Source organism: Austrofundulus limnaeus, unplaced genomic scaffold (assembly GCF_001266775.1).
Source record: "Austrofundulus limnaeus strain Quisiro unplaced genomic scaffold, Austrofundulus_limnaeus-1.0 Scaffold36, whole genome shotgun sequence".
Classification (NCBI taxonomy): Eukaryota; Metazoa; Chordata; class Actinopteri; order Cyprinodontiformes; family Rivulidae; genus Austrofundulus; species Austrofundulus limnaeus.
Window position 1 is genome coordinate 802538 of NW_013952438.1, and position 27050 is coordinate 829587.

Here is a 27050-nt window from a genome sequence, read left to right on the forward strand (position 1 = left end):
ATATATATATATATGAACAAATTTTGTGCCACACATTAATTTTATGTGTTTATTCCCCATTTCAGGCTGTCATTCTACTCCGGCCACTCGTCTTTCTCCATGTACTGCATGCTGTTCCTCGCTGTAAGTACACAAGTCATTTACGTGCTGAGCTGTGAAATCTTATCCATCACTGTTTACTGGAACACATTACTGAGACGTCTGGGGTTTATGTAAACAAAATAAGATGGTTTTAGATAAATGCTCAACCAATTAGTGTCTGAGCTGAGCTCAGGTTAGTTTAATGAGTGGATTCTGTTACATCCCAACTGTTCCTTTTGTGTCGTCTTTGTGCTAATGACTAAAATCAGAGAAATGGTACAAAAATCATCATTTGTCAAGTGTTTTTATCTGAGCTACGGTGCTTTGAGATCCTGTGTTTTTGGCAACCTTTTGAATTGTATCAGTAGCACTCTACGGTGTTTGTTCAGGATTTAACTGCACAGCCCTGATAAACTCTAAGCTGGTGGTTCATTCAGTACAGGCTGACATAAATAGGCACGAGGACAAAGTACCACAATAAGTCCCTCTCTGTTGTGTGGAAGTTCAACACTGGAAAACCCTGCCTGCAGCATGGCAGCGTTTGCGTCAGAAACAAAAAGAGTCTGGACAAAGGTTAAGCCCGGGTGTCCTTGATACAAAAAGGCACTCCCCGTTTTTAACACACTGTTCAGTAAACCTAAGATTATCCTGCCTCAGACCAGATGGCCAATGAGTGAACTTGTTTTATTAAATGTCAGACTGACACAAGACTTCGTCTCATCTCTGTTGAAGTAATGAAAGTAGAAAATAAAAAGTGCTGAGTCTTGCACAGCTCTGGTCGCTTATTTGCATTAAAAAACAATCTCTTCCTGTGTTTCTCAGCTGTACCTGCAGGCTCGACTCCAGGTCCGATGGGCGCGGCTTCTGAGACCAACCTTACAGTTCTTCCTGATCGCTGCCTCGGTGTACACAGGGCTGTCTCGGGTGTCAGATTACAAACATCACTGGAGTGACGTGCTGACAGGACTTCTGCAGGGTGCACTGATGGCCCTGCTGGTGGTAAGACTTGTTTATCTGCATTGATTTCTTGTTAAATGTTTGCTTCCTGTTAATAATCACAAATAAAGTGGCACTTTTATTTGCTCTCTATCTTTAAGCCAAGGTTAGCACTGATAAGATTTCTACATTTCTGGCCTTGCAGGTCTTCTGTGTATCAGATTTTTTTAAGCCTTGTGAGGAGACCCGTCGAGAAGCAGACATCCTCCATACAATGCAGGAGACGCCCACAAATGGAAACCACTTTGAAAGTCCAAACTAAGCTCGGAGAGCAGCGGGGACCTCTGCTCCCCCCAAACCCACACCCAGAATTCCAGCAGCGAAGCTTCATCGTCCTCAAACTTCCATCCACTACAATGCATGGACTTTCAGTGTGAACTCTCAATATTCTCTTAAACGCAAGGAAAGGAACTCGTTGACCACCACCAGGCCTATTCAAATTTCTGTTTTTACAATATTTTGTCTTCTAAAAAAAGAAAAAAAAAAAAACGAAAATGGTGCGATAACATGTTCGGATCATTGGAAGCTGTAGGTTAGAGGCTAAAGATCCTAAAAGGATGGGACTCATTTAGCATCCACTGAGGCAGTAAGAAGACTTGAATGCATGCACTCACTTAAAGGGCCTGACCACTGCTGGAAACCTGTGAATGTAACCCTGCTTAGTGCTTTTTCCTCACCTGGAGTCGGCATGCTTGATAATCTGATTTGGGCTCAGTTTCAAGTCTTCGCGCCTTCGGTTAGTATTTAAAGTTTGCTGCCTGAGGGCCAGGCTGGATCAAGGGTGTCGTTCTCTGGGACTGCCGACTCTAGGCTGCTGCTGTCTTACTCTCCAGCTGTCTAATCTGACATTACAAACTAGCGATTTGACTTGTGTAACATTTGGTTAAAGAGGTGTAGAGTAAGTAGACTGATAAATCCCACGTTGCCTTTGCTGGTCTGCTGCAGCTGCTATCACAGCTTCCTGTGTATTTAATGTAAACAAGTAAATAGACAATGTGCTTTTTGTATAATCTGTATGTAACCAAGCCACCATACAGACTTTTATTAAAACGATGTTACAAATATGTACAAATGTTGAAATAAAGCCATTTTACTCAATATTAGCAAAAAGGAAGCATGTGTTGTGGATCAGTTTACTTTGGAAGCAAAGAACTAATTCAAAACTTTTAATTTGTTCTGACCACAAACATTTATGTGAAAAAAAAAAGGTTTAAATTGGAACTAAACACAGATTTTTGACAAGCAGAAGAAGAAAACAGGTTTGGACAGGTTCATACCTATAAATACAGACTGGCAGCAAAGACTATGTCTCTCTTGATCTTCGTTATTCCTGCGGAAAGAAAACAAGAAAATTATTCCTGCAACTAGTTCATATACAAATCAAAAGTCAATTATCATTTATTTGTGAGGAAAGTCATTTAGTAGGGGAAGAAAGGTTAAAATCTCAGTAGTGTAGATCTGTTCGGAGTCATGCACAATAAAACTGATACTGAAGTGGCAAACAAAGCTTTGGTTTTCAGATAATATAAGAGCTATATTACAGCTTTATCAGATTCCTCTGTTTGAGTCAATAAGATGATAACTGTGTTATTAGTTATTAATAGTTTATGACCTGATTATTTCCTCTCCTGGAACAGAAACTATAGTTTGGTACGTGTAAGCATTCTAACCTAAAACAGTCCCAATTTTGCAATAAGAATTTTGCATTTTGTAACTAAAACTCAGCCTGAAACATTTAGTTTTATGTTCCACCAGAAAACTAATCATTCTGACTTACCTTCTGCAAACTTGTTCTCCAGTTCAGTGTTGCCGATGGCTTTGGCTGCAGAGCACATCTGTCGCAGCACTTCCTCGAGGCGGCGCATGCAGCGGATGATGCTTCCTAAACAAAACACATGCATGACGGAGAAAATTAAAGACATTTCTAAAATTAAACTGACAGCCAGATAGTTACGGGTATTTCTCATTTCGGTTTCTGTTCCCAGAACACATGCAAGCCCAGTCCTCCCTAAAGTTTCTCAACTCAAGATTCCCTTTCTGCTTTTCAACATCCAATATTTAACAGATGAACTCAGAGCTGGCACAGAAACTTTAAGGGAGAAATCTGGAACTGGGAAACGAGCCATGTGTAATAAATCAAATTCAAAAAAGCCTTGAGCAGTCTCAAAAAGCTGCATGAACGGTAAAAGAAAAAGAAAAAGGGAATAAGAACAAGAAAAACATGCTGAACAAACCCTCAAAGACGTCAGTCATCTTGCAGATTTGCGCAAACGTGGACCCGTTGGCCCAGGCGTAGATCACATCCATCAGGTGGGGCTTGAACTGGGTCAGGTAAGAATCCTCGTCCACCTCCAGCTTGGCGTCTGCAGACACTTTGGCAATGCGCTTCGCACACTCCTGAACCCAACAACATAACCTTTCAGGTTTTCAAAATCCAAATCGTCTTGGAAAATGGTTTGTGCTTTTGCGTCGTCTCACCTGCATCTGCCTGAGAGGTGCAGCCAGCTGTTCAGTCAGCTTTGGCATCTCGTTGGCCTGCAGAATCAAATAACTATTAATTACTACAAAGTAAAGCACAGTCACAGGAATAACATAAAGGTGTGTGTAAGGGTATGTTAAGTTTGGAGCTGAGCAAAACACAAACCATCCTGCAGGGATGCTGTGAACTAGTGATTGTTGTTTGCAGTGATTGGGCACAGCTAACTAAAGAGTTAGCTACACTAACCACTAATCTGCTAAACAGTCAAAATAAATAGTGGAAGCTAATGCTAACCGCTAAGATGACAGTCACTAGGACAGACACAAACCTGCTAATTTTCTATTAGTTTGATTTGAAGAGGTATTGGCACACTCAAACCAATCATAGTTCTGTCTACCTTGTGATACTTCCAGTTTATCCCTTTCAGAACAAAAGCATTTTTAGACCAAGTTTGTATTTTTATAAATACCATTTGAAGTTGGTCAAACAAATAGCAAATATCTTCTCAACCATACTTTATAGTCAGTTTTTGTATTTGTCATTTAAATATTGTTAAATGTTTTTTTTTTCTTTTTGACACTCAGTTTTAAGTTAAGCCACTAAAGATGCTACATGCTACACATGGTGCATGACACGCTTAGCACTGCTTGTAAAAGGGGATAGTTTCTATTTAATTCAGGATAAATGGCATCAAAAAAACAAGTTTTACACTTGTGGACTTTATATTAGTGGAAGCTAATCGGTCCACTAAGGGTTTCCAAAGTTAGCAGGAAAGTCAATCTGCTAAATAAGAAGCTAGTTCTGCTACAAACGGATTAGCAGAACTGTGCTTCACAACTGGTTGTTTGCTATTTGCTGTATGCTAACCCAAACACAACCATGTGGATGGAGGGTTAAATAAAACCAATATAGTGGTCATTCTAATCCTGATAGAATTTGGGGAATAAGATGTTTAAGTTTTTGTGCATCAATGCTGACTCCACCACAGCTGCAACTTGTGGCTTTATACAAAGAGTCAGACGTGTAGAATTTATTCAATCTATCATCTATGAAACGAAAGATCTAAAAAAAAGTCACCAAAAAACTGTAAAACTTAAAAAAAAAAACTATCAGGCATTGGGTTTTAGATTTAGCAACTGTCATTTAGGAATCTGTGGAGGTAATTTTGTTTTATTATCCAAACAAAAAAAATAAAGGTAGTTTCGATCCAAAAACTTTTTACAATAAAAAAAATAATAATAAAAATAAAAATAAATAAACAAATAAAAATTCTACCCAACAAAAAAGCAATTTCAGTACGAAAAAAATTCAATCCAATTTTTTTTTTTGCAAAACAAACTTTTTCTTCGCATATCGGAACTCTTTGGTTGAATCTCAAACTTTTGGTCGATGCTCTAAGTTTTGCTTCCTGGTACAACAGTTGGCTCTGGAAGCGAGTCTTTTTTTTTTTTTTGGAAGCGAGTGGTTGAAGTAAAATGCAGCGTCCGAGCGCTTTCAGCACAAACAAAAACTCCCACGAACTTCTGACCAATCACACAAGTTCTTATGTGGAGCGGGGGAGGCGTAAAAAGTTCTGCCAGGGTGTTGTGACAAAATGGGCGGCCGAGTCAACGCTGAGAACACGATGACATCATTTTCATCATGGAACTGCAACAAATTGAGCCAATTTCGGCAGTTCAGAGAGTGTGAAGTAGGCTTTACATAGTTCGTTCCTAGGCCCCGCCCCGGACTTTCATGTTCTCGGAGTTCATAACTTTTTTTGAGTTCAACCAAATCTTAGAGCATCAACCAAAAGTTTGAGATTCAACCAGATTTGACACGTGAAAATAAAATGTTTGTTTTGCAAAATACCTCTTGATTAAACTGTTTTTGATTGAAAATGCTTTTTTGTTTGGTTGAAATTATTTTTTTGATTGATTTTTTTGATCGAAACTACTTTTTGTTTGAATAATTAAAAAAAACTAAATTACCTTCATAGGAATCCACATAAGATAAAAAACCAAAAACATCTTCTTTCAACATTAGTCATTTAAAATAGACAAAGTGAAGCAAAACATAAAAGTTTGTATTTTCATTTTCACTGTTTTTTTTAGGCATCCAGAATTAAAAGACAAACTAAAAGACAAAAAAGTGATAGTTTTTCCTCTATCAAACAACCAGCAGGTCTGTGTTAAAATGCTCCACTCTGTAGTCAAACAGAAACAGACCGCTAATTCGTTTGTCATTTACAAGTATCAGAAACACAGCAGCACCTCACTGCTATTTGTAGCTTCCTTTTGAAGCTGGTTGCTCAGCAGAGCTCTGCTAAAAGAACGTAAAGCAGCTGTTGTTTGTTTCAGTTGGATCATCTGTCTAACAATGGGCTAACAGAAAGCTTGACTTCCAAAACATGCCTCAGTCAGGACATAGCTGGATAGTAAACAGTTTCCTGACAAATAAACCCAAAACTGTTTTTCTGTTTAAAAAAAAACAGGAAAAAAATCTTTCCTTGTGGTCTTTAATGAGACCACACAATAAGTGGACAGAAAAAAATGTATCAGAATAAAATATGAAGAACCACTACTGAGATGTGATTACCTGCAAATTAGCAGCACACAAAAATGCAATCATCACAGTTGTACAGCAAACATGACAGGGAGCAGTCACTGCCCACAAAGACAGATACACTGATCGAAGCAGACGTTTGTTCTTTTAGGACGACTGAGGAAATGTGGAGCCAGAGAAACGTTCTGCTTAATTCTCTGTTTAAAACAACAGACCTCATTAGACAAGACAAATATATCAACTTCAACTTTCTGTTTTGGTTGCAAAGCAGGGAAACGGGCCAAGAATGCAACTCAGAGTGGGAATGGGAATCAGATGTTTAGGTTCAGTGTTCGGGGGTATGTTTGTGCAAAGAACGAGACGAATTCTGTGTGTTTGTTCGTACGTTCTCCTGGAAGACGAAGCAGGACAGGAGGGCGGTGGCTTGTTCAGCCGTCAGGTCGTTGAAGAGGCCGTTAAACACCATCTCTGTCAGCAGGAGCTCATCACCGCTGGGAAAAAAAAAGTTTAATTTACATAATCATAGTGAGGAAATGTAACTGGGGCAGGTAACACACACAAATCCAAACACAAAAGTGATAATGTTAAAGACCAACAAAGCACCCCAGATAACACGTGTTCTTCCCTACCTGCTGATTTCACAGGCGACACGCCCTTTCATCTCGATGACATCAGAAGGACTGGCAAAGCCGAGTCTTCGGAGAACCCTCTTCCGGCACTTCAGCTCATCCATCTGCAGGACGGTTCGAGCCTTCTTCAGCTCTCGTTTGGCCGTTCGAACATCTGCCGCAATCTAAGAAATGCAACAGCACGCAGTACGTCATGCGGTGTAATATACAACAAGGCAAAGGGGTTAACAGAAATACACATCGCTCATAAACCTCTGTCAGAACTACCAGCTGTTCTGAGCACAGGCTAATCTCCAACAGTACAGTAACTGTCACAGTGATTAACAGGACTGTGGCTGAAAGTTATAGCAGATGGTTCGGGCTTATCTTGCAGACTTACACCAACAAAATCCATAACCCACGTCAGTCTTATTACTCACTGTTGCGAAACACAAAGCTCGGCCAAATATGCACACAAATACCACCAGTGAGGTTTATTACTCAAGACGAAGTAAAAAGTTAGAGTTGTAGATCTTTGACTCGTGCCTTTGTTTTGCTTGTGATCTGAGCAGATGGAGGCAGAGTTTGAGCTTCAGTTTTTTCTTTTTTACTTTTGTTTTAATGATACATTTTTGAACTGTAAACTTTGGTCAGCTTTTGTTGTTTTTAATGTGCTATATGAATAAAAGTGACATCAGCAGCTATTAAAAAAGGGGAAATGCCATCTTTAGGTATTTGTGTTCAATTTTAAAAGTTTAAAAAAAAGAGACGCGTTCCATTTTTTATGACAAGATTTCAACTATCACTCCATAGTGATAACAACAAGGCCCTCTTTTAGATCCATCAGATTTTTTACCACCTAAAAAAAGGGTAATTTAAGCCCAGATCAATGAGTGCAACATTTAAAAGAATGAGTCAGTGTTAGCCAGTAGACGTCATGTTTTAATATCACTCGTTATGAAGGGAGACGGAGAACATCTGTGTTAGATAACCCTGTGAATAATTTGCCTATTTACTGAAGGGAAAGGAGTCTGTGACTGTGCAGGATGAGAAAGCCGGACATCTGTTTGACGTATGGCTGAAGATGCAGAAATAATGTCTTTGTTTCCTTCCTGTGTTTGTAAAAGTTTATACACAGTTAAAAACAGAAGGAAAATAAAAGGTTATCTAGACTGTTATCTAACAGTACATTATGTGTATAAATAAAATCCAACATTTCAACTATATCCATCTATTGTTTAATCCCTACTTTGTAAAATGGACTGACATTTCCTTGGACTTCCTGAAGCTTGACATTTACCTCATTGTGCACACAAATCAAAAACACACGTTTCTCACCAGAGCTTTCTTCTCACACAGTGAATAGACAGATTCCAAATTGGGGTCACTGTGGAGGGGGTGGGTGTACATCCGGTGCTCGAAGGCCTCCACCTTCTGAATCACTTTCTTCAGCCCTGGGTCTTTGATGCCCATGTCATCGATGGGGTCGAGTAAAGGAACGCCGTCTGGGAAACGTTTCTGCACCTCCTAAAGGCAAAATGATTGGAGGCAAATTGAAATAGTTTTGAGATAAATTTCACTTTCATGTTTTCAGAATGCTGCTGTGTGTACCTGGATGGATTTGAGCATGAGCTGTCTGTTGTCAAAAGGTCTCAGGTCTTTAGGGGTGTAAAGGCGAACCGAGCTGATTGAAGCCAGGAGATGGAGCATCACTGGAACCACCTGATCAAACAAAACAAATGACTAAGGTGTGTTTTTCACGTGCAGTTGTGCATTTATCTAGTTTCACCAACCTGCATTTCTCCAGTCTCCCCAGCAGCTGCAGGTCTGGCAGCTTCCGTTGCAGCATCTTTTACACTTTCCTTACTACAATGAAGCAAAACCTCCACCACATACAGAGGCTCAGAGTCTGTGCTGGTCTAAAAGACAAAATGAAAATTAGTCCCAGAAACGTGCTATTTAAAAAAAATGCAGGTAAAACTGGCTTACTTTTACGTTGGTCTTCTTGCAAAAGTTCACAACAACTCCCCAGCCAAAGTCAGCATCCTCATTTTTTACCTGCGGCATCAAAATAAACAGTTCAGTTTATAGTTAGAGATAACGATTGTTCATCACTGCCGGACTCTGAGTAAAGCTGTACCTTCACAAGTCGTCCAGGCTGCAAGAACGGCAGGCAGTACTTGGGTTTGTGGATGAATTCTTGTATTTCTTTACCCAGTTTGGCCAGCTGCTGCCTGATCTTAAAGTAAGTGACCACACTCTCTTCATTCGGGATGTCAATAGTGTGGTACTGCTCCTCTAACTTCTTTATTTCTGCACAAAAATAATAAGAATTCTGATTCAATTTCAAACCACTACAACAATTTTTGAGCTTTTAGTAGTGTCGGTTTACCAGCTATCATCTAATCTAATAGTACCTGAAATGTTTACAGGGATCATATAAAAAAAAACCTTACTTTCCACCACACCAGGCAGAGCTCTGTAGTGTTGGAACTGGTAAAAGGACTTCTCAAGCATGTATTCTGGGTTGATCTCTTCCACACGCAGCAGGTTGAGCACCATGTTGTAGGTCAGGTGGAAGGCACTGTTTAAAGGGTCTGCTGAGCCCTGCAGAGAACAGTAATGATAAACTCCTTTACTACAAGTTAAATTTACTAGAAGACAAAGTTGCAACCAGTGGTGGGCATCTGCTGATAGAGGAACTAGCTTCCCATTTAGCTGATTAGCTTTTTAGACAACTTTGGAAACCCTTAGCGGACAGATTGGTTTCTGCTAAATTAGGTTCTGCTAATTTCAAGTCCACTAAAAAATTCACAAGTGTAAAACTTTTATTTTTATGCCATTCATCCTGAATTAAATAAAAACTATCTTCTCTTACAAGCAGTGCTAGATGTGCCAGGCGCCATGTGTGCAGCATGTAGCATCTTTAGAAGCTAAACTTATAACTAAAAGAGTCAAAAAGTCAAATAACATTTAACAATATTTAAATGACAAATGCAAAAACTGACTATGCATAAAATACGGTACAGAAAGTAATTGCTTTTTGTTGTTTGACTAACTTCAAAAAGTATAAAAATACAAATCGAAGAGATGTTTTTATTCTGAAAGGGGTGAATCAAAAGTATCAGAAGTTGGACAGAACTATAACTCTGGTTTGGATTGGCCGATTTGCCACAGATGATCCCACCCACCTTCAAATTAAACCAATAGAAAACTAACAAGTCTGTGTCAGTCCCACCAGAGATGAAGGAGATGAAGACGTGGGCACAAACAGCTGTGAAATGAGACAGTCTAGTGATGACATATGTTTGTGTGATCATGTGCTGCCTGTTGATTGGTTTTATGGATTATATGCCTTCAGACTTAAAAACATTAATAATTTGAGTTTAGCTCAAGTATCAGTACTTGTAGTTGCATTTTGTTTAACATCTCATTACAGGACAAATTTCATCAACTAAGTTGCTAAACTTACATTTAAAAACAAATTCTTTGGTCCGTAATGGATTTACAAACTACGCCAACTTGGTCATTTAAAAATAAACTCAGCTGTCTTTGTTTTTCTGTTTAGTTTGCTGACAGCACATCAAATCCTGGCATATCCTCGGCCAGGAAGAATACTCGTGCAAGCTTTGAATTGAGACACAGCCGACGACTGACATCTGTCTTAGCGGTTAGCATTAGCCTACCCTAACTTCTTTTTTTAATCCGTTTAGCGTTAGAGGAGTTAAAATGTTTAGCAGATTAGTGGTCAGTAATCCAAACTTTTTGGTTAGCTGTGCCCACCACTGGTGGCAACAAAGCACCAAATGGTCACATTCAAACTCTAGCTGAAACACAAAAAGCATCACGTCAGTTTAACAAATAGAAAAATTGGTCAATTTGTATAAATTGAAAATTTAAGCCAAAAAGCCGTGTGATGACAGAAATAAGACGTACCTTCAGTAGCTGTTTCCCCACGGCTGGACTCATCTTCTCATCCACCATGAAAATAACAATTCCCCTATCGTCCATTCCTCTCCTCCCAGCACGGCCAGACATCTGGATGTATTCACCTGATGTAATCTAGACAAAAAAAGAAAATGATACTGAGAAGATTGAAGAGAAAATGTCTTCTTAGTTGGAAGAATAATTTTTTTTGTCTGCTTTTCTACAAACTAATGATTAACAAAAACATTACAATATATCTACACAAGAGCACAGACCACGCAACTTCTCTCTGCTTCCCATTACGTTCTGACAAATCTTAATCTGTTTAACGGTCTTTGTGACAAGAGGAGGATCACATTGTTTTGTGGTGAAATTATAACGTCTTTATTTCAGAAATACCACGGCACGGGATCATCATTTTAAAACTGTGGTTCAGGAATAAAAGGAGTGTTTTGAAGCGAGTGCCTGCGTGGAGCTTTGGCTCCATCAGAAGCACCAGATGTTCCTAATGAACTTCTTGGATTGTCTCTCATTCTCTTCAAGCCTTTGTGCGTGTGCGTGTGTGTGTGTGTATAACTGCAGCTTAACACACGGCCCCCAGCTCTTATAAACAATACGTGGCTGTTTATGTGGCAAAGCAAGTAAGAGTGCTTGAAGACCGTATAAAGACTTCAGAGCAACACAGAGTATCAACTCCACACTAAACACACACCAGAACTAGTTTAAAGAGATGGGACAGTTTATAGTAAACCTCACAAGTTTCCGACCCTCTGACTGAAGATTTGCACTGTTCACTTTCTTTCTGAGTGTTTAACTTTTCCCAAACATGGTTGCCTTGTTTCTATTAGCTAGCAGTTTTGGCTCATCCTCCTGCATTTGGGAGGATTCATTCTCAACTATGCGAAACGTCACGATGTAATAGAGGACTGGAGCTCTGGTGGTTTATTTATAGGTGGTGTGTGGTAGTGAGTAGGTGAGAATTCTCTTACAAAGCGGTGATTCTTGCCATCAAACTTGCGTGCGCTGGTGAAGAGCACAGTCCGAGCCGGCATGTTAATACCCATGGCAAATGTCTCCGTGGCAAACAAGGCCTGGAAAGAAATTTAAGAAGCATTAACACAAATTTTTCTCAATATATAGACATAATTATTTAAGACTGAGTGATTTGTTGCTTCAAATACATATTTCCAAGGTGTTATGTTCAAAAAGACTGTTTATAGGGTTCCTACAGTTTAAGGCAAGTTAAATTTAAGACTTTAAGACTTTTTAGTGACAAGTGAAATTAAATTTAAGACCAATTTCATAATAAACATAAATGACAAAAAAATAAAACTGTAGCAGAAACTCATGAATCAAAGTATTGTTGGTTGAAGTATTCAAATACTGCTAATAAACCAACTGTTTTTATCCATATCTAACAGCTTTTTCGTAAAATATAGCAAAAACTTTCTTAGCAGTCGGTTTAACGACCCAAAATTTGGAGTTTTAGGACCCACCGTGGGGTCGTAACCCCAATTTGCTGTAGATGAAACCTTGAAGTGCCTGTGACATCAAAATTTGTAAGAAATATGAATGCATTTTTGGAAAGACAACATTATTAACATATTACAAAACAAATTTCACATTGCTCAGATGGACAGTTGTTGAAATATTTGCATGTGAAATAACAGGAAGTGATGTCAAAGGGGAATGTCTGCATGTAAATATTTTTTAAAAATAAACGTTACCAATTATTTTAATATTTGATATAAATTAGTCATCCTATTTACAATGTGTTAACATTTTTTGGACTTCTGAAAGATTGATTTAAGACATTTTAAGGCTAATTAAGGCCTTATTTTTGGATTGATGAATTCAATGACTTTTAAGACTTTTTAAGGATCTGCAGGAACCCTGGTTTACAAGAGGCTTACCGTGATGATTAACTTAGTTTTAAAAGGTGCATGGAGTTTTGATAAAACTCCTTCATTTACTGCATGACAACTGACCAGTTTTTGAGTCATGCAGTTATGACTCAATTATTATTTTGTGGCTCCTCTCAGAGATGGAGGTACCTTAATCAAGCCTTCAGAGAAAAGAATCTCTATGGTTTCCTTCAGGATGGGCAGGAGGCCTCCATGATGGATTCCTATCCCTCTCTTCAACAGTGGCAGCACATGCTCCACCTGTGGGACACCAGAGGATCGTTACTGTTCATTTGATAAGTGGTAGCTTAAATCAAACAGCTTTACTCAAAAGGATTTCAGCAATTAAAAGCAGAAATGCAGAAATGGAAACAACCCTGGCTATGGAAAAGGGTGGGACATGGTTGGCTTAGCCTTTACACATGCTGAGGTAATCTACTCACAAACAGCTACAACATGAACACGACTGGTTTTCACACGATAACAGAGCGGCTTAAAGTGGAGCTCAGTTTGAGCCATTCTCCAACAAGCTTAACTCTTAGTTTTGAGCACATAAATTAAAGGACATGAGGGGAATTATGGGGCTTGTTTTAAAACTGTACCAGGTGTTAAATGCTACGTTCAAAACCTACATGTGTGATGAACCTGTCCCGCTTACCTGAGGCAGCTTCTTGTCCTCATCAGAAAGACAATCCACCGCATTGCTGAACACTTCTTCCACCAGACGCTTCTCATCATCTGGAACAAACAAAGTGCATTTCTTAACATCCTCTCACAGCTGCTCAGACAGAAGTCCAAACACAAACACAAAAGCATTCTTACATCTTTAACGAGTCCAGTTTAATTATGTGGACCACTGGAAGGGACGGGAAGTTGGGGATTATCCTGCAGGGAAACTTTGACCAGTTCAAACCAAGTCTTTGCTGTAGATGTTTGAACAAACCCTTGTTTACAGTGTTTGAAATTTTGTACTAAAAAGATTGTTGTTGTTCACCCCAGGCTTAGAAAGTAATAGCTCACAGTAAAGTTTGGTTCCTTCAGTCTTTAAAAATGGGAAAATTATACAGCATGATCCAAAGAGTAAATAAAACACATGAAAAAAAGGAAAAGAGGGGTTAAGAGTTGATCAGTAAAAAAATAGAAACCAGAGGATCCACGTGGCTCAATCACCTCATCACAACCAACCTACACACACTAAACTCCAGAACACTCATAACCTGGTCAAACATCTGTTTATTACATTATACATGCTGACGGCCAAGTTCAGTTTCCATCTTTTCAGGCATTTATCTCGGCACAATTTGTTTTGTTTGTCTAACGTATTCAAAAAACAAGAAACTAACTTGACAATTTTTATTTTTTAGTTCAAGGATTTTGTTCAAAACATATAAAATCCTCTCTTCCACAATGCTATTTTGTTTTTCTCGTTCGTGAAAACAGGAAAATAAATATCTTCCCATTTACTGTTTGGGATGTTGATAAAAAAAAAACATTTAGTCTTCAAAGAATGAAAGCCTTCATTGTTGGAGGAGCTTAGTTTTCAAACAGACCTCATTAATAATGTCACAGTCCAGGAAAAAATAATTTAAAAAATCAAGATGAGGGAGGAAAATTTTTCACAATAACAATTTGTATGGATGTTTTATTTCACTGCAGAAGGTTTGAAGGAGGTGGATGAGAGCCAAGCTTCCCCTACAGCTGGATTCTTTCCAAACAGTATTTGTCTTCATGAAGCAACTTCTTTACTTGTCCAACTGTGCGTCACAATAAACCATATTCATAACACTCCCCTCAATGGAGAGGTTTCCATCAGTTCGGTCTGACAACGATTTAGCGTTTTGGTGAGAGGCTCAGATTTTTTTTAATATTAACTCCCACAAGAAATTTGTCACAAAATGTGTTTTAGGGCTGAAACAATTCCTCGAATAATTTGAGTAACTCAACTACTAAAAAAAACCCCGAGGCAAATTATTTGCCTCGAAGCTTCATTAAAAATAAAAACTGTTAAATTATTCAGCACAGTTTTGTACGACTCAAATTCTTTTGTGTTGCACAACATAAGTGCTATATTTAGCTGTGAAGGGAGACGAAGAGTCCCAAAATTAAGCGCCCAGAAAATGACAGAAATTTTCAAGTGTGGAAACATTTTAAACTAAACCAGAAAGACAACACAGAGCAGCGTTCGCACTGCATGTCCGAGATGTTGCAGCACCGGAACAGGAGACAGCCGGTCCACAGAACTCATCCTGAGTTAACAACAGGTATCATTAATGCTCCCTTTGCAAAATATGTGTTCCTAAATCTGTGATAATCTGTCATGTTACAGAAGTACAAGGAATTATATTTTGGCTAATGTTACATGTACTGACTAATCACAGAAGCTACCAGGCAGGAAATTATTTAACAGTGTGTAGGTTGTGTGGTAAAAACACCTAATGTGTGTCAGATAAAGATAAAACCCAATTAAAAGTGTGATTATTCGTTGCTATTCTTCTATCTTGACTTAAATTAGATACTTGGAGTGAATATTTCAAGCTTTAAAAGGTATTTATAGAAGTTAGGATTTTTTTTATTTTTTGCTGCTGCTTTTTATGGGTTTGAAACCTGTAACTAAACCCTTCATTTATTACTACTGTCATATTTGATTATAGCTAAGCAGTCAAGACTAAATATGTTATTGCCTAAAACAGGAACATAATACAATCTTAAAAGAAATATGAATTTACTTTTACTATTACCAATAACGCATGAACTCTACAAAACTCAATGTGCAAACCTCAAACTTTGTCATTACCTTTTACTTACCCAGTTTCTAAACAACAGATCCCATTCAGTTTTCCAATCCATAAAAATTTATTTACAGCATTTAAAGTTTTCAGTGATAGTTAAAACTAATCAATGACAGAGTGCTTTTAATTAACGAACCCTCAAATCTCACACATAAATACAAGCAATTGGAGCTTAAACTGCATAAATAAAATGCTATTGGATTAACTTTAATTTGATTACAGTAGGGTCATCAGCAAGTGTACATTACCTCTTCACAATATTAAATAATTTTATTGGTCATTAGCTTAAGTAGTTACTGCAGATTACTTGATTAATCAAACAGAATAATCAATAGAATAATCGATTACTAAAAAAATTGTTAGCTGCAGCCCTTATGTGTTTGTTATGACATTCAAGCATAGAAGGAATTTGTTCATTAAATGGAGAAGTGATCTTTGACTCCAGTAGAACCGACAGTGTGACAGTTATTCTAATAAAAACTGATAAAATAAAATAATTTTAAGTTTAGTGGTTAGCACTGTTGTCGCACAAGTTCTCATCATGCTTGCAGGGGGTTTTCAGATAAAAGCAAATAAATGTTTAACACTGCTGCAGTGAAATTTCTAAAGTTGATGTGGATTCTTTTTTGTTTCATGCAAAAAAAAGCGCTCTTTCGCAAGAATAAAATCATCACTAATTTAAAAAGGGCAATAGTATGTGTTTTTCAGGCATATATTTAAATTTTATACCATAATAAAAGTAACTATTTCATACTTCAGTTGTTATTAAAATGCTGTTTTATGTTTAATAGAAAATAAACTTAACTTCTCATCATATCTGTTTCTTAACACTTTGAAATTGGCTTCTGTCTCTTTAAGAACCTCCTTCTGCTTCTGTCCTGCTCATTTCAGCATGGGGCCGTGTGGGTGTGCGTGCTCTGCGATGAGGAAGCTCAGCTTGGAGACACACCCCAGAGGAGGAGCTGATCCCAAAAGGTGGTTCTAGACCCAACCGGTTGTTTTGCTCCCCTGCCTGGCTGCCTCAGAACAGGATTTCTCAAACATGCATGAATGAGTCAAAGTAAGACTCTGGGCATGTTTTTGATGAGAGGATAACTTTATAACATGATATAAAACTAAAAAAAATTGATTTTACATGCTAGTGCCCCTTTAAACAACGGTTTCACAATCTAATAACATGTTTCTATTTGTGCAATGCCTAAAGCCAACCAGGACTGTTTTATGCACCCACTGTCATGTCACAAGATGCAACAACACCCCTACACCTGAATCTGAAACCTACACACAAATAAAATGGTGAGAAAAGTGTAACTCTAAACAAAATCTCCCTAAATGCACGTACCACTGTTGAAGTCCAGTTTGGCCACCTGCAGAGCGTAGGCCTCACATTCCTTCTTACTGAAGCTGAATATGATGACTGGCTGGAAGTTTCTCTCCATAATCATCTTCACTATCTTGAAAACACTGGATGGACCTTGAGAGAATACACAAAATGCATTTTTGCAGATAAATATGTTTTTAAAAACTTTTTTTCATATATTAGTTATACTACGCATGTGTACCTCTGGTGCTTCCTTTCCGTCCTCGTTCCCACTTGCTGCCTCCACTGCTGGCTCCGGATTCCCCAGAATCTCTCAGCACCTGCATGGCTGTGTTGAAATTGTCTTCTCTAAAGTCCCCCTGCAGAAAAACATGCATGCATATAGAAAATATTGCAAATGGATTGCTCCATATGATGCATCAACAGGTGGAAAAAAAAAGTGTTTCTGACCCAATGAAACCACAAATACTAAGCCTGAGGATTGGATTAATAACGTAGACGTTCAGTTTGACTCCAAATCATTGATTAGCTCTGCTAAATTAATAACTGTGGCATACTCACATTCTCATCAACCACCAGATGGAGTCCATCTCCCCCTGCTGGAAAGATGTAATGCTGCAGTGGAGTAGGACGGTACTCCGTATAAACCACATGGCAAGGCTGCAGGAAAAGAAAATGAGCACTTAAATAATAAATACAAAATTAACAGTTAAACAACTTAGTCTGATAAGCTATTATAAATATCTGGATAAATGATGCAAGTATGTCATACCTGCTTATGTAAATGGCAGATCCACTCAGCAAACTGTCTGGCATTGGGAATGGTAGCAGAGAGAAAAACGTAGTGCACATTGTCAGGAAGAAGAATGATGGTCTCCTCCCAAACCACACCACGCTCTGAAATATAGATGAAGTAGTGTTGCTACATCAAATAACTTATTTATAATCTTATCTCTGAGATGTGGTTCAGTACTGAACACAGATATTTCACCCCAAGCTAAACTGGTTTTACATCCTGTTGCCAAGTTTGAGTGACAAAGTTATTAAAAATCAAGTTTTTTAAATACAAAACCCCATGTTCTGCTTTGAGAAACCAGCTGAAGAGTACACAACGCATTAAGAGTGTCTACAGCTACATTAGAGTCCAAATTGGCATGAGAGTGGTTTAAACTAGGTTAAGTAGAGAATTAATTTAAGAAGTTATCTCAGAAAAGTAAAAAAGTAAACTGGGATTACAGCCTGAACAGTAATCTTCTTAAAACATCCGGTAACAGTTTTTAAAGAGACATTTACAAACGAAGCTACTGTGCTAAATTTTACACATAAAACCATCAGTAAATCTTTAAAATCTGCTAGTAAAGTTTATTCTTTGTTCCTAAAAGGGACATATGAAAACACTTCCCGTGCCATAAGTAACCTCAGAGTTGTAAGTTATCTTATGTGCGGTCACTTTTTTGTTCTGTTCATACCTGCGTCTCTCATATAATGGATCTCATCAAAAACGACCCACGCCACTTCTCGCATGATCTCTGAGCCTCGATACAACATGCTCCTCAAAATCTGGAAGAAATAATGATGGAATCTTATTTCTCAATCCAGATGTGCAATGGACACACATGACTCTTTCATACAATAGCACCTGGCAGGAAGTCTTGATGGGTCAAGGTAACCAAAGGAAAACCTACCCAGTATCAGTGGATGGTCATAGTGATTTAACTGATGTTTCTGATAATAAATCCTGTTTGGACAAAACTAGGGCTCACCTCTGTGGTCATGACGAGGCATGAGGCAGTCGGGTTGATGGTGACGTCTCCGGTCATCAGTCCCACATCCTGAAACTCTTCGTACATCTCTCTGTACTTCTGGTTGGACAGGGCCTTGATTGGGCTGGTGAAGATAACTCTCTGCTTCTCCCTGAGAGCCAGTGCTATGGCATATCTACAAGAAGAGCAAAGTAGGTCAGATCTGTCTGCTGTACATCATAAAGTTTAAAAATATATAACTAGTCAAAAGAAATATTAAATATTGATAAAGCTAGAAGACTTTAACTCACATAACAATTGTAATTTCAATTACACTTGGAAACTTACCTTAATAATACAATAAATGACATCAGGATAACAAGTTCATAAAGTCAAATTCCTTATAATTCTGTATCAGTTACAGCATACAGTCACTCAATCACACAGCTTCATTTGTCTGTGACAACTGATTAATGCTGACATGATTAAAGAAACTGAGGCATATTATTTATGGATTTACCAAGCAAACTTCAGAGTTCAGTTTTATAACACTTAGGAGCTGATTTACAAGAAGCCCATAACATACAGAGGTACAGTGGTTTGCAAAAGTATTCATACCCCTTGAACTTTTCCATATTTTGTCACATTACAACCACAAACATAAATATATTTCACTGGAATTTAATGTGAAAGACCAACAMAAAGTGGTATACAATTGTGAAGTGGAAGCAAAATTTTACATGAATCAAAACATTTTTTACAAATAAAAAACTGAAAAGTGCGACGTGCAAAAGTATTCAGCCCCCTTTTCCCTGAGTGCAACCAATTGCATTCAGAAGTTGCCTGATGACTGCTAATGACTCAAAAGGGTCCACCTGTGTGTAATCTAATCTCAGTACAAATACAGCTGCTCCGTGACGGCCTCAGATGTTGGTTAAGAGAATATTGGGGAGCAAACAGCATCATGAAGTCCAAAGAACACACCAGACAGGTTGGGAATATGGTTTTGGAGAAGTTTAAAGCAGGCTTAGGTTATAAAAAGATTTCCCAAGCTTTGAACATCTCACGGAGCACTGTTCAATCCATCATCCGGAAATGGAAAGAGTATGGCACCACAGTAAACCTGCCAAGACAAGGCCGTCCACCTAAACTTACAGGCCGAACAAGGAGATCACTGATCAGAGAGGCAGCCAAGAGGCCCATGGTGACTCTGGATGAAATGCAGAGAGCCACAGCTCAGGTGGGGGAAACTGTCCACAGGACAACAATTAGTCGTGCACTACACAAATGTGGTCTTTATGGAAGAGTGGCAAGGAGAAAGCCATTGTTAAAAGAAAACCATAAGAAGTCCCGTTTGCAGTTTGCCAGAAGCCATGTTGAGGACACAGCAAACATGTGGAAGAAGGTGCTTTGGTCAGACGAGACCAAAATTGAACTTTTTGGCCACAATGCAAAACGCTATGTGTGGCGGAGAAAGAACACTGCACATCACTCTGAAAACACCATCCCCACTGTCAAATATGCTGGCAGCATCATGCTCTGGGGTGCTTCTCTTCAGCAGGGACCGGGAAGTTGGTCAAAGTTGATGGGAAGATGGATGGAGCCAAATACAGGGCAATCTTGGAAGAAAACCTGTTGGAGTCAGCAAAAGATTTGAGACTGGGGCGGAGGTTCACCTTCCAGCAGGACAACGACCCTAAACATAAAGCCAAAGCTACAATGGAGTGGTTTAAAAAAAAGAATATTCATGTGTTAGAATGGCCCAGTCAAAGTCCAGACCTAAACCCAATTGAGAATTTGTGGCAAGATCTCAAAACTGCTGTTCACAAACGCTCTCCATCCAATCTGACTGAGCTTGAGCTGTTTTGCAAGGAGGAATGGGCAAGAATTGCAGTCACTAGATGTGCAAAGCTGGTGGAGACATACCCTAAAAGACTTGCAGCTGTAATTGCAGCAAAAGGTGGCTCCACAAAGTATTGACTCAGGGGGGCTGAATAATTTTGCACATCGCACTTTTCAGTTTTTTATTTGTAAAAAATGTTTTGATTCATGTAAAATTTTGCTTCCACTTCACAATTGTATACCACTTTGTGTTGGTCTTTCACATTAAATTCCAGTGAAATATATTTATGTTTGTGGTTGTAATGTGACAAAATATGGAAAAGTTCAAGGGGTATGAATACTTTTGCAAACCACTGTATATAAAGTACTTGCAATAAATAACTACTGACTTTGGTAAAAATTACTTCATTAATAAGAAAAGTACTTAAGTAAAAGTCTTAAAACTGCTCACAATAATCGGGAAAGTAAAAATAAAAGAAATGAAGAAGTGCTGAATTTGCTTAACCAAACTGGTTCCACTAAACTGAGCTGAGTAAATGATTTAAATAAATAAACATTTTTTTAAAGAAAATGTGTCAATTGCTCAATTTACTGAACTGGGTTTAGTGGAACTAGTTGACATAACTTGGTTAAATAAATTCAACACTTCATTTTTAGAGTGCATAAATAACTTTTCACAGTGAGTTCAGGTCACATTTAAATTTGTAACGTGTAACCAGATGTTAAATTTTAAGATAAAGAAGCAAAAGTATCATTTTTAGGTTTTGAATTTAACGAAATAAGTAAAAGTTACGGTAAAAAAATACTTGGTAAAATTACAAATCCACAAAAAAAAATTAAGTACTGAAGCAAAGTAAATCAATGTACTTTGTTAGTATATACCTCTGGTAAAATGACGCGCAAACCTGATAGCACTTGCAAAGCTAATTTATTAACCCTCTACACAACGAATGCATTTGTCAAAAGGGCAAAGTAGAAACCACAATCCATCAAGGTGCAATGACAGACGACAGAGAGATTTTTTTGTGTGCGTGAGTCAACATACTTTGTCAGAAATCAAAATAGTGGAGACATATCGTTTATCCAGCGATGCCATTTTTGAGCTGCTGGAGGACCCAAGGCATGTATGTCAAACTCAAGGCTTGAGGGCCAGCCTGGAAACCTAATTTAATATTTGTAAATAATAATCATATTTAATATTTAAGAAGCTTTAAAGGCAGCATTGACCATAAACTACATCTCTCATAATGCATGTCGATTATGCTTAGGAATTATGTCATAAGGAGTTCAGAATTAAAGATGGCAGCTACTGATCACAACTTAATGAGTAAAACTTACTTTCAATAGTTTTCCTATATTATTTATTTAATTTAGTCAGTTGTACACAAAGAAACTTTCAGTGTTTTAACAGGACCTGTTAAACCTTTGTTTCTATGCAAGAAATACCACATAGGTCAGTTATTGTTTGTTAGAAGAGCTCAGCAGTAGAAATGAGACGAGGAGCAGGAGTTCTGTGTTTATCGAAAGTTAAATGCGAAATGTCAGTTAATGATTTGGAGCCAGCCACACATAGAAGACATGCCATATAGACTAAGACAAAACTACTCGCAACACTTTGTGTCATTCCAGCACACCATCACAGTTAGTATCATCTCCCAGAGTAGTTTTTCTGGTGAGCTGTCTCAAGTGCTGAATGCTATGTCACAGAAGATGAGCTAGTATATTCAGTCCCTAAGCACTCGAGACACAAATGACAAAAAACACAGCTTTTAATGCTGTTGCTGGCTTCCACAAAATAATAGGTGCAATAGACCTATTGTTCCTCCCTCAGATTAAGAACAGGTCTATCAAAATCACAAGCGCACACAGTCTTTGAATGTTCAGGTTGTGTGCGACACAAAAGGTTTAATTACAAATTTAAATAAGTAAGTTTGTGTACATATTATGCACAATTATTTCTCTTATTAATGACAGATGTTAACCTGTAATTTTAATGTGATAAACTCTTCACCCCTTCCCCTAGAACCCTGTGCACAACCCTAATACACCAAACATCACAATAATGTGTCTCACATTCACATGAGTATCATCGTGGAGCGCTCCTTTGGCGTGCTTAAAAAGTTGGTCCCATTGTTTGGAGCACACTGTCCGAGGTATGAGGCCATGGATGTGGAGGAAAATCACGTCTGGCCACATGCAGGACAGACTGACGCAGCGGGACTGCAGACACGGGCTAATTTGATTTAAAGTCATTTCTCATGAGCCACTTGAGGTTTACATTTTATATTTTAATGTTTTTATCCAGTTAAAACCAAACCAAAAACTTAAAATACTGAATGAACTTCAATATTGTTGCATGTTTTAAAACAAACAAAACTGAACTTTAACAGCCAGCACAGAACAGCAAACTTTACAAATTTTCATTCATTTTTTTCTTTTACCTTATGTGAACTGCCCATCACTATGCATCTGAACTTCCCTACTGTAGAACAATAAAGCCTAGTTCTAATATTTTATATTCTAATCAATAAATACATGATAAAAAAGTGTCCTTATTTTCTTTTTTTCCTCAAAACCAGTTTTTTATTTGGGGTTTTGCGTTTTCGCAGGTTGAGCTGGCATCCACCCGCTGCCCCTCCTCCCTCCTCCGGCAGCTCAGTTGAAGGACCACTGCCACCGAATGATCTTGCGACCGCTGCCAGGGCGTTGACGGCCACGGTCAGTCCAGACACAGCGCTGACTAGCTGCCTCGTGTGCGCAACAATGGCCTGAGTGTCACGGCGGAGAGTTCGCGCCACATTTGACATAGCTCTCACCTCGCGTGCAATGGCCTGTAATCCATCGGTTTGATTGCTTTGTCGGTGCTCCTGATCAATGTCATTATAATCGTGACGCTTTTGGGGCTCTGCTGAGATGTTTTCTGGTTTAAGCTGATTGGAGGAGTGTGGTGGGGATTGTCGGACATCTGATGAAGATTCTCCGTTTAAGAATAAAGAGATGAATGTTAGTTTTTACGGTCATGACGGACACCTTACAAAAAACGTTTTAAAATAATGAAATCTATTTTTTGTTGTTGTTTTCTATGGATGAACCACATTCACACTCAATGAAATATGTCCAAAACAAGAAATGCGTCTCTGTTATTATGGGCCTACCTTGGTTTGAAACGTTTGGCTCGAGCGAGTCATATCCTTCGATTCCAACAATCTGCCCGTCACAGATTGTTAATTCAATCTCCCGCTCGAGTGGAGTGAGCGGTATCTCTTCTGCCGGTCTCCCATCCGTTTTCTTTGCTGAGGTTTTATTGAGGGCAAGTTTTTCCTTTGTTCTTCTGCGGATATCTTGGAATCTTCTTTTCACTTCATCAACAGTTCTTCTGATTCTGCCGACAGCATTCACCTTTTTACAGATGGCCTCCCAAATCACGGTTCTTCTGGCAACGCTTAGATGTCTCTGCTGAAGTTCACCAAAGTGTTTTTTTGCTTCCTCCACCAACACCTCCAACTCTTTGGCTTCGAACTTCCTTTTTCTTTTACGGCCACTCTGATCTTCCAATTTCTCCATGCTGACAGCCAGTAGCCTACCACACGCAAAATCCTCGTATAAATAGGGCGGTCCGCAACACTTTTGCACCAGTTATCATTTGCGCACGCAATCTTAGTAAATTACTCGCACCACGCCCACTTTTAGCACAGCTATATAGCGCTCGTTATTTGGGATATTGATAAATCAGACCTTATTTTGTTGATCCTTCTAATTAAAACTGTCAAAAATTCAGTAAATGCTATAAAAGCTATACTTATTAATTATAAGACAGTCTGGAGAAAAGTAGTAGATAAGGTTATGTGCTGTAAAAAACAAACAGAAGTTCTGTGTGTCTTTCCTGTTGGGTATTAGGTAAAACAGGATAAAAAAACATTCACAAAGGAAAAAAAACAGAATTAAATCATGCTGTACTATAGCATAATGTCGTTACCTAAAATGACTGCCTAAACAGCATTGTGTTCAAGGAGGACACTTACTCAGCACACACAGTTTTGCCTGCAGAGGTGTGTGCAGACACAAGCACAGACTGGTTGTTGTCGATACACAAAATGGCCTCACGCTGAAAGGGATCCAGTACAAAAGGGTATTCCTGCAGGACAAAACATAGAAGTTAATTAAAAATAAAAATAAGTATAACAAATAATATAAATGCAACTTAGTAGGCATATTCACATACACCAATTGCATAAAAAAACAATACAAATACAGTACTGTACCTTAGCGGCTTTCCCAACTCTTGGTTTTAGTGGTTTGTACTCGTCTTCTGCAGGTAGAGCAACCTGTTGACAAAAGACGTGTTTATCATTTAAAACTTTAACGTTTCAAATCAAATGCTGCTTTAAAGTTGATAACCTTCATTTGGTATGCTCTATTTACCTCATGTGAGCATCCTTCAACAGTTTCAACTTGCTCCACCTTCACCTGAGGCATAAATTCTGCAAGACTGGAAAAAATAACATAATACAGTCAGGTGCATTTTAGGTGAAAATTTTAAAAGCCGGTACATTTTTATTCACAATTTTGTTTTCTTAAAAACACTATAGAACAAATCATTCTGTCAATTACTGACATACAACTATATATACACAATTTATAAATATGGAGGCTACAAATGATCAAACCCTGGAAACAAACCACAACTAAAATATTTGCGAACACTGAACTTTCACAATCAAGAGTTATTAAAGAAATGTAAATGCTATGAGTTCAATGTAAAGAAGATCATTTCAAACTTATAAAACTGAACTTATAACTCATAAATAAATTAAATTTAAACTTAAGATGAAAGGGTATTGAACCAGAAGTGAACTGGAATGGACCGTTTCAGGGATACTGTTAAGCGCCACCTAGTAGATATAGTGCACAATGGTTTGTGGGATTGTTTGGGGGCTAGAGCTGGTAAAAACTGTTCACTTTATGGAACCGGGTTAATTTTAGCCAATCACTATAATAACCTGTTTTATATGAGTCGGAACCGAGGCTCAGGTCCATCTGTCACGGTTAATTCCTCGGGGTGTCCAGGAGGTAAAGTAGTAGATTTGGACAAAAGCTGTGCACACAACAACCATCTGGCCACTTCTAGAACGTTTTAAGCGCCTGCATGGCGAAATCGTTCTTTAGGAGAACAAATAAAAATGGAACTTTTTAACTGCTGGTGTGATTCGGCTGAAACTTTAATCAAGTGTAGCCCCAGGAGTGATAAAGCCATGCTGAGAGTTTAATGCAAATCCGCTGGTTACTTTTTGCAAAAAGCTTAAAGAAAAAAAGCGATCCGAGGCGGCCCTCTTCTGCTTGGCAAGCGCACTCTTCCGCCATGTCTGAACCGGGGCTCAGGTCCAAGCTAGCTCGTCACGGTTGGTTCCTCGGTGTGTCCAGGTGGTGTGCTGAAATTTTTGCACTGATCACAGTAATAGAGTTGGAGAAAAGCTGCGTGCAAAACACCGGTCCTCTGCAACTTTCTGCATTTAAAGAGTGATACTGCTCTGATCTGGGTGAAATTTGGGGGTGTTTATGGCAATCTGTTTCATATTTCTGGAGTTAAGGCTTTCTACGTGTCTGGATCAGTTAGTTTAACAAGGTTTGGTACAATAAATTGGATACAACCAGCAAAAAACAAAAACAAAACAACAACAAACAAAAAAAAAAAAAAACACTGAGGCGTGTTTTGCAGTATTATTGCTGTTGTTGGATAGCAATATATTGTTTTGTGAATTGGTGCATCTGTTGCTGCTGTTATACCTGAACTTCACCTCTGTGGGACAAAAAGGACCGTTTCTACTCTTTGACTCATACACACACAGGTACTAGCTCTCATTCAAGCTGTGTTAGGTGCTTTAGGGCTGAGTGCATGCTCTTAATAGTATGGGTGTCTGATATTTTAATAGTATTTATGGGCTATTGTAGTCTTATGATTGTGTGTGTGCATGCTTTTAATAGTATGTGAGTATAATTGTTGTCTCGTGAGTGTGTGTGACAGAGTCTATAGTAGTGGCACCCCATACTCATACTCATTCTGACAACCCTGGCTGCAGATGAATAATATTTTGCACCGTACAGTAGTAGATGCATACAGCCAGAGCTGACACCGAATGCCCCCAAATTGGACCATAATGCTTTGCGCAAAGACGGCAGTATCCGTTAAAGTGCATGTATTAACCGTGTTGTTGTTTTTGCTCTGGTCAGGTAAAACAATGTATTTTACTTTAGATCATTAGCCGTCTCCTGTCGAGGCCTCTTCGTAAACACCGTGTCCTCTCCTCCGTCACAGTCAGCCTCCCTCTTGATCCGAGATGGACCTGCATCTTTGTCATCATCGATACCGGCAGCTTTTCTAAAAAACAGGAAAAAACCGCACATAAGTCGTCAGCTAAAGAGTTTTATATTGTTAAAAATGTGTGTTTTATTAAAATTAATCGTAGCTTTGAACTAAAGTTGAGCAAAGCCAATAAATTAAAATAAAAAATGGTGAGTTGTTCAGTTTAACCAAAGCAGAGCTAATTATTTCGGTCTTGCACGAGACGAATCCACTTGGTAAAGCTAAGTTCACGCGGTACAGACTAAAATGACTCTTAACTTCACACACAGCACTTGTTTACTCAATTTAACACACCCTGTGTCTGTGGAGATGCTTGCGGGAATCTTTTTGCTGCCAGAACTTTGTTGTTCTTCGTCAAACACGCTGAACAATCCGTCTCCGAAGGGGTCCGCCATGTTTGCTGGAAGAAAATTCCCATGATGCAGCGCGAGGTTGATTTTTGCCAGTTCCGCTACG

General features: G+C 38.5%; 2 protein-coding genes across 3 annotated transcripts in view; one reads left to right on the plus strand and one right to left on the minus strand.

Annotated features, from left to right (window-relative positions):
* The window catches only part of plpp1a (phospholipid phosphatase 1a), a 13399-nt gene extending 11212 nt beyond the window's left edge, over positions 1–2187 (plus strand). For both annotated transcript variants that reach the window (XM_014006500.1, XM_014006499.1), the window contains exons 4-6: positions 66–123; positions 904–1080; positions 1223–2187. In XM_014006500.1, the coding sequence (XP_013861954.1) occupies positions 66–123; positions 904–1080; positions 1223–1339 (352 nt within the window). In that variant the 3' untranslated portion in view covers positions 1340–2187. The remainder of the gene's footprint in view (positions 1–65; positions 124–903; positions 1081–1222) is intronic.
* Positions 1546–27004, minus strand: mtrex (Mtr4 exosome RNA helicase). Its single transcript, XM_014006498.1, has 27 exons — positions 26889–27004; positions 26481–26609; positions 24656–24722; positions 24496–24558; positions 24256–24368; positions 18413–18587; positions 18119–18209; positions 17422–17546; positions 17211–17309; positions 16891–17008; positions 16671–16802; positions 13198–13277; positions 12690–12800; positions 11625–11726; positions 10645–10770; positions 9165–9315; positions 8849–9021; positions 8698–8766; positions 8502–8627; positions 8320–8430; positions 8047–8235; positions 6730–6893; positions 6486–6591; positions 3556–3612; positions 3312–3474; positions 2855–2959; positions 1546–2407 (listed from the first exon to the last, which is right to left on the minus strand). Exons 1-27 carry the CDS (start codon positions 26987–26989, stop codon positions 2355–2357), a joined length of 3099 nt encoding a protein of 1032 aa, XP_013861952.1. The 5' UTR covers positions 26990–27004; the 3' UTR covers positions 1546–2354.
* Between the last annotated feature and the right edge of the window lie 46 nt (positions 27005–27050).